Source organism: Leishmania major, chromosome 34 (genome assembly GCF_000002725.2).
Source record: "Leishmania major strain Friedlin complete genome, chromosome 34".
Taxonomy (NCBI): Eukaryota; Euglenozoa; class Kinetoplastea; order Trypanosomatida; family Trypanosomatidae; genus Leishmania; species Leishmania major.
The window spans coordinates 1562720-1570267 of NC_007286.2; the positions used below are offsets into that span (position 1 = coordinate 1562720).

Sequence of the window (7548 nt, forward strand, 5' to 3'; positions counted from 1 at the left end):
ACGAGCGAATGCTATAGAAATGTGCCCGTGGTGACGCTACGGCCCGAGTCTCAGGCGATTCCTGCATCTACTCAGCACAGTGGTGACACGGCGTTTGCTCAGCTTCCAGCGCACGCCTCTCCTCGTGCAGGTTTGTCGTTCTCTGCGTTTGTCTCCTTTAGCGAGTCTGCGCGCTCATTTGTGCTTTCTTCTTCAACAGCGCGCCCTAACTTGTTTTCTTCTCTCTGTCTGCTTCCGTCCTCGTACAGGACCCTGGACGCGGCCCGCCTGGATCAAGGCATACAATCCAGCCAGATCTGTGTGGCGCCGATTGTGCAGCACAAGTGCGAAGAAGCGCCGAAGCAGGACATGCAAAGGCCGCTAAGCGCATGGGCCAGGTTCGACGGCAGATGACTCGTCCTCGATGACGAGGATGTGGCCGTGGTGCCGCAGAGGTAAAGTGAGTTGCGGCTGTGTATGCATATATATACATATATATATGTATATATATATACAAGCTCCGTTGTTGGTGTAGGAGGGAGATGTAAAACAAAGAGAAGAGAGTGCTTTTCTCTGCGCTCATGTGCGCGTTTTCTTGAGCTACGTGGCTCTCTCCAATTGTGCGTGGGAGAGACCGCTGTCCGATAAAAGTATGGAGAATGCATGGCAGTTCAATGGGCGCACAAGGGCTGCAGAGCAGGCAAAGAATACAAAGTCCTTCACTTTCTCTCTGGCGCCATGATTACGCACCTTGAATCGCGCTTGTCGCGCTCATTTGGTGCCACAGCCGAGCTTACAGTGGTGCACAGGTCTCCTAGAGGGAGGTGTACCCCGTCCGCGCGCTGTATTCAGATAATCTGACTGTGCTAACGCAAGGAAAGTGGGGCGGAGCGAGGGCTTGGGGCGAGGGGGCTCATTCGACACTTTCATGGATCTCCCCTTTCCCTCCCGTACGGTGCATTGCGCCATTATGGAACTCCGCCACTCTTTTTTTTTTGGTGTGCATCAAGAGGCAATAGTCGGTACGCTGTTCTCATGTTAAGAGCACCACACATGGCCATGCATGGCTCCCTCTCTTCTACTCCTCGCCCTCTTTTTTGCCTTCGTTTTTGCATGAGCGTCGTGTCATTTTTTTTTTCCGTTGTTCCTTCTTTTTCTTCCTGCATGTGCGCCTCTCGCCGACTCTCTCTCCTACCGAACACAGAAAACGGCCACCCTTTTACCCTCCTCCCCTCAAACAAGCAGAAAAACCCGAACAGTCATCCTTCTCACACACCATCATCTTCCCCGTGTACGCGTGTGATGATACGCTACCGCATCTCGTAACGCGTGCGGTACCTGCGAGCCGCACACACACACGCATAGCAGCTGTGTTCGCAGCATCGAAGTCATGTGTGCAGCAAAGCACACCATTCGAGAAATTCGCCACGTCGCGGAGAGCCCATATCGAGCACAGGTGCTCTCATGGTACCGACGGTGCTTGCGTACTGCCTTCACGGCGCCATGGAGCTCCGACGAGGACGCCTTGTACGTCTTGGAGGAGACTCGGCGACTGTTCCACCAGAATCGAGGTATTCGCGATTTGGAGCGCATCGAGCGCAAGCTGCGTGAGGTTGAGATGCGATACGAGATGGCGCTCCACTACAACATTCCCTACCCGAGACCCTTCAACAAGATGCAGGGCTCAATGCAGGAGAGCGGGGTGCCGTACGCCGCCTACCTTGACTCTGCCTACGATCACATGGTCAACCCCCGTATCGGCGTCATCGCCGAAGGGAGCGCGAATCTGGGGATAATGGGTGGGCTAGAAAAGTCTAGTCAATACTTTGAGGACAACACTGGGGAGGCAGACGTGGATGGTCGAGCGAATCCCTATGACACAGAGGCGGAACCACCATCCACCGTGCGTTGATTGCGTCGGCGGTGCTGTGCCGCACGTCGTGGAGTGTGCTGCGCCCCTTCTCGTCACGCTCCCCCCTCCCCTCCCCCCGGTATCGCCTTCACTCCACTTGCTTCTCCTTCTTGCATCACCCGCGTACAACTGCACTTACACAGGCGAAAGCAGAGCTGTTCACTCCTCCCCGCTTGAGCTGCACGTCGCACCGCTAGCGCACCTCTCTCCGTTTCCTATGTGTTACTCTTGCAGCTTGTGCAGATGGGCTGCATACAGACAAGAACAGAACAAAATGAGCAGGGTACGGAGTGCATCGTTACTTGCACACGACGGCGTTGTCGTTTCGGGTACCGGGAAGGGAAGCGCCGCGTTCTTGTTCTTTTATCTCATGGAGAGAATTGCTCATCACGCCTCGTGCTACGCCGCTGATCGCGTTTTTTCCGTCGTCAGTGCCGCTTCCACCCCCAGCGTTCTTGCGATAGCTACAGCGCAACATCTGGGCACCTCTAGTCCTCTGCGACGAATCACTCTCGCTACGCCTCACCACCTTCCTTGCCGTCTGGTTGAGTTCGCCTCTTGTCACCTCGTCTTGATGCATTCGTGGTTTTTGTGCCCACATACCCACACGTATTCTCACAATGAACGCCACAGCGGCGAGTCAAAGGGCGGCAACTGAGAGGCGTTGCGTGGAGTCACCAACTGCGGATCTTTTTTCTCTCCTCTTTTTTTGTGCTGCTTGTTGTTCCAAGCACTTTTTCGTTTTCACACGCATTTTTGTTTATGTACACGGTGCAGCTCGACACGTGATTGTTCGAGCTGTGGCAAGAGACGGTGGCTGCTGCCCTTTGTCTCTGCCTTCGTTTCGTCATTTACTTCCGCCTTTCCCGCAGTTCTCATCCGCGCTCCTCCCCCGTTCCCACTCCGCGAGCTTTACGTCCCCGTGTGCGTGCATCTCTCCGTTGTTTCCATCGCTCACATATCAATTCAGGACATCGCTCGTCTTTCCTCTTTGTACGTTGTTTTCATTCCTGTATCTCGCAAGCTGGCCATTGTATCGCTGTCTCGTCCTTTGTGCGCTTGTTTCCATCGCATAAGGGTGTGCGTCTCTTTCTCGCTTTCTGTTTTTGTTGCTGTGGTCTTCGCAAGCGCAATCTACTGACAGCTGGCGTACAAGCCGTGTGTGACGTGACTCCCCACTCCCTCATCCACCCACTGCCGAGCTGACGACGCGCGAGGCAGCGAAGGGCGGGGTTGCCTCATTCCGTGTTCTGCCTTTCGTGGACAAAAGGCGGTAGGGGAAGGTGCAATGGATTCAGCCCTGCATGCCTTCCGGATGCATGGCGCTTCCTTCTATCACTGGACGAGCTACGTAGTCTATGTCATATACTCGTGTCTCTTCTTTGCCTGCGAAGTGATCGCGGGTGTGCTTGAAATACCAACCGATGCTCCGCAGTACGACGCGCTTACGCATCAGGCCAACTGCACCACCACCTACGAGGAGTGGCTGCCCATTGCCTCCACGCTGGACGACATGGACGGCTTTCAGAAGTGGCGCACCGACGAGGCGTCGACCTACTTCTCTTTCGAGGGTGTGATGCGGACGATAGAAGAGCTGCTGGAGCTGCGCAGCCTCGAAAGTGCGGAGGCACTGCTGGACAATCTCCAGAAGCATGTGCACCGCTCCCTCTACGGCATCAGCCACCGTCGGTTGTACCTGTACAAAACCGGCACCAAGACGGTCATTCACTCGTATAACTCCCTCGTTTGTTTTCTCCTGGGCCGCGTAGGTGAGGCGGCGCGGGCTAACCAACGGATGGCCGTCCGCACACGAGAGGTGCTCTCGGAGATGTCTCGCGTTTACGGCTCCACTGCACTCCTGTTGCAGGGTGGCGTGCTTGCGTCATCGGCCCACTTTGGTGTGGCAAAAGCGCTGTATGAGGCCGGCCTGCTCCCCCCTGTCGTGTACGGCAGCGGCAGCGGCGCGCTAGTGGCGACGCTTGTGTGCTGCTCCACCGACTTGGCCTCGCTGTTTCACAGCAGCAGCGACGGTAACAGCATCGCGGAGGCGAATGCACTCCTGGGCGCGTCCACCGCTGATTCGCGGTGGAAGCGCTTCCACCGCCTGCTGCACACTGGCGAAGTCTGCGACCCCGTTGCCCTGGCCGACTTCTTACAGAGAAGCATCGGTGACGTGACCTTTGCCGAGGCGTACGCACGAACTGGGCGTGTGTTGAACATCCCATTTGTGTCCGCGTCGCCCGCCATGCCGCGCAGAAACGCTGGTGTGGACGTTCAGCTGCTGAACTATCTTACGTCGCCCGACGTGCTTGTTCGCTCTGCGGTGCTCTACGCCATATGCCCGGTCGCTGCGGTGCATCCCGCCTCGTCGTCCTCTTATGCGCCGCCGGGCGGTGCAGCACCACCAACGCACACGCTACTCGCACGGACACGACTGATGAGCACCGTTGTCGCCTACGAGCCCCCCGTGGTGCATCAAAGCTACGCCTGCTCCTCGGGCGACCACGTCGGCTACGGGGTGCTGGATCCGGTGCAGCGGATGAGGGGCCTCTTCTGCATACGGTTTTGTGTCGTGTCGGATGCGTCGGTGCGTGGGTATCTATGGCATCTGTTGCACCAGAGCGCCTACGGGGACGGACTTCGGCAACGTACGCGTTTGTGGGACTGGGCACGCTACACGTTTGTCCTGTGCTTGCTCGGGCTGGCGCATGTATTTCTGCGTCTGCTGGCGTGGATGGGCTACGACGCCATTGCCGCACCGTCGCCGACTTCCATGCGGACTTTCTTCGAAGATGATGCCGGCGAGAACATGCGCATGCACCCAATCTCGAGCGTGTGGTTGTATCTGCGGCTGTGTTACAGTCCGACAACGGCGAACATGCAGGCACTGGGCCTGGAAGGGGAGCGGCAAGTATGGCCGAGGCTGGAGCAACTGCGCATGTCCATCTCAGTCGAACAAGTTCTGGCGGCCACGTTGAAGCGGCTTCCCGCTTACAGGTGAAATCCCTGCCTGTGCTTGCGTGCTGAGGAGGCGGGCCCCAACGCATGCGTGTGCGGTGCTTCCTCGATGCCTGTTGATCCATCCCGACTTTTTTCCACCGGCCTTTCTGGTTACCCGCTTTGCGCTTGTCCTCATCGTCAACCGAGGGCTGGGAGCTGCTTCCTTTTCTCCTTCACGCCGTTGATGCTTCTCGTCCCTGTTTGCCTGCTTTTTGTTTCGTTTTCTTTTTTATGCTCGTTAGCGTATAGATCGAGCTTCTTTCTCTTTCTCCGGTCTCAGGTGCCACCTCTCTGCTTCCACAGCGTTTCCCCCTCGACGATACGTGTGTGTGTGTGTGTGTTGTACGACTGGCAGCGTTGTCATTCGTTTGCTGTTCCGATGGTGCTGTGCGACGGCGCACACGTATGCAGGCGAAACTGATTTGTGCACTGGCACGAATGCTATGTCGTGCGTCCTGCGGTGCGTGTGCGTATGCCTCGCTCGCTCTCGGGCTCTTTTCATGCACGGGCAAACGAAAATAAGAGACTGCCCTCCCGCTCGGGTCGAATGTAAATCGGCTCCTCTATTCTGGCTGCAGGGGGAGAGGGGGGGGGGAGGCCTGCGTTCAAGACACCAACCCCCTCCGTTTTTCGGAGAAGCGCCGTCGACAGCAACACCGATGACGTAATCACTGTTGTGTTACCGAGAGAGCGAGACAGCCAGCGAATAGTTGACAGGTGGCACACGTGAGCTTACTTCCAGGCTTCGTGAAAGGTCATCAGAGCTCACTGACATGTGAGTGCTACCACTTCCCACTCAAGGTGGGCCGACGTTCCTTTTGCTCGCATCCTGATGAGATGACACGTCTTTATTTCGTCCCTCTACTCCGCGCACCCTCTGTCATTTCTTCTTGTTGGGTTTTCTGTTGCCGGGCAAAAGCGGGCACCTTGCTCGCTGTGGACTCGCTAGTCTTCGTGCTTGTCCGGCCTTCGGGCCCTCTCGTGTACCTCAGCGGCGACTGCCACACGCCTCCCAGCTTTGTCTTCCCGCCTCTCTGCAGTTTCTGTGCATCATCTCAGCGGCGATTTTTCTGTGAAAGGAGGAGCACCAAAGAAGCACACGCGCAGACATGAGACTTCCGAGAGCTTTAGCAGTGGCTGCGTTGTGCTTTGCACTATGTATGCTCACCACATCCGTCGGCGGCCATCAGGTCGCGCTCATCTCGGACATCCACTACGACCCGCTTTATGGCACCAGCAGGGCGCTAAAGTGCACGAGTAGCTCTAGCCCTGTTTATGGTATGCAAGGGTGCGACTCGTCGCTGCAGCTAATGGCGAGTACCCTGGCCGACGTGTCGGCGCAGAGCCCGAGCTTGCTGCTTTACACTGGCGACTGGCAGCGGCACAAGTTTGCCAATAGCAGTCTGGCTCCTGCCGCTATCTTCAAGGACATGTCAGAGCGCTTTCGCAATGTCACGGTGGACAGCTCACTCGGCGCGGTTGCCTTCAGTGGGGCAGTGGGCAACAATGATGTCGTGCCCGACTACTATTTTTCGTTAGGGAGCACAACTTCGGAGGAGGAACTGGCGCACCGGGTGGCGGCGATGCGCGGCGCCGCGCTTTTGAACGATGCGGAGGCTTCCGTGATGAGAAACTGCGGCTATTACACACATATAATGGACAGCGTGCATGTGATTGTTCTGCACACGTTACTGTGGGCGCACGAGCTTCAGCCATCGCTGCCCTCCAACCTCAGCGACCCGTGTAACCAGTTCTCTTTTCTGCGGAGTGAGCTGGCGAAGGTGCGGGCAGCTAGCAAGCGAGCGATCATCATGGGTCACATCCCACCTGGCCTGAACACGTACAATGTGCTTAAACGCGGCTTTGGCTCTGCAGCCGGCGACATGTTCTGGAAGGAGCAATATGAGGCGACCTACAATAGCATCATTCGCGAGTACAAAGATCTCTTAGTAGTGCAGTTGTTTGGGCATACACACATGTTCAAGCTGCTCACGATGCCACGGAATGGCGTACTGGGCATCGTTGTCCCATCCATCTCACCCATCTTCGGTAACCACCCGTCCTACCTGATGGCCAACTTCAGCGAAACCTGGGAGCTGGAGGATGCGCAAAGTCGCTACACCATTGGCGATGGCGTATTCCACCCCGGACTCTCTGCCAAAGAAGTGTTCAGTCTGAATACTGGGCTGTACTCTGTCGCGGATGTGCGAGCGGCCATCACTCTGCTGGCGACGGACGATACAATGTGGGACCGTTTCCTCACTGTATTCTGCGGTGGCGAGAAAAGCTCTCACGTGTTTCCACACAGGAAGTGCGACAAACAATGCCGCTACATTGTTGTCTGCTCGATGCTGGAGAACAATCACACGGATATTCAGCACTGTGTGGCCAATTACAGCCTTCTGCCAGGGCCTTCGCAGGACACTGGAACCACGGTCTTCATGTCGGCCGTCATAGTCCTTTGTTCGCTGTTCGTGAGTGGGGCAAGCGTGGCGATGCTGCTCATGATCCGCAGTGGTCAGACAACGCTGTCGTGGTCGAATATGAAAAGCGCCATCTGGTGGAAGTCCCTTGTCTCGAAGCAGGAGAGCAACACCACCACCACCACCACCTCCGTGGGAGAGGACGAGCTGCGAGAACGTCGCACGGTTGTTTAG

General features: G+C 56.7%; 3 protein-coding genes across 3 annotated transcripts; all 3 read left to right on the forward strand.

Annotated features, from left to right (window-relative positions):
• Positions 1-1369: 1369 nt before the first annotated feature.
• LMJF_34_3610 (conserved hypothetical protein) lies at positions 1370-1891 on the forward strand (the record flags this gene model as incomplete). The annotated part of the gene is made up of 1 exon (XM_001686413.1): positions 1370-1891. The coding sequence occupies one exon, from the start codon at positions 1370-1372 to the stop codon at positions 1889-1891; it is 522 nt and encodes a 173-aa protein (XP_001686465.1).
• A 1288-nt stretch (positions 1892-3179) lies between these two features.
• On the forward strand, positions 3180-4892 carry LMJF_34_3620 (conserved hypothetical protein; the record flags this gene model as incomplete). The annotated part of the gene is made up of 1 exon (XM_001686414.1): positions 3180-4892. One exon carries the CDS (start codon positions 3180-3182, stop codon positions 4890-4892), a length of 1713 nt encoding a protein of 570 aa, XP_001686466.1.
• A 1108-nt stretch (positions 4893-6000) lies between these two features.
• Positions 6001-7548, forward strand: LMJF_34_3630 (conserved hypothetical protein; the record flags this gene model as incomplete). Its single annotated transcript, XM_001686415.1, has 1 exon — positions 6001-7548. The coding sequence occupies one exon, from the start codon at positions 6001-6003 to the stop codon at positions 7546-7548; it is 1548 nt and encodes a 515-aa protein (XP_001686467.1).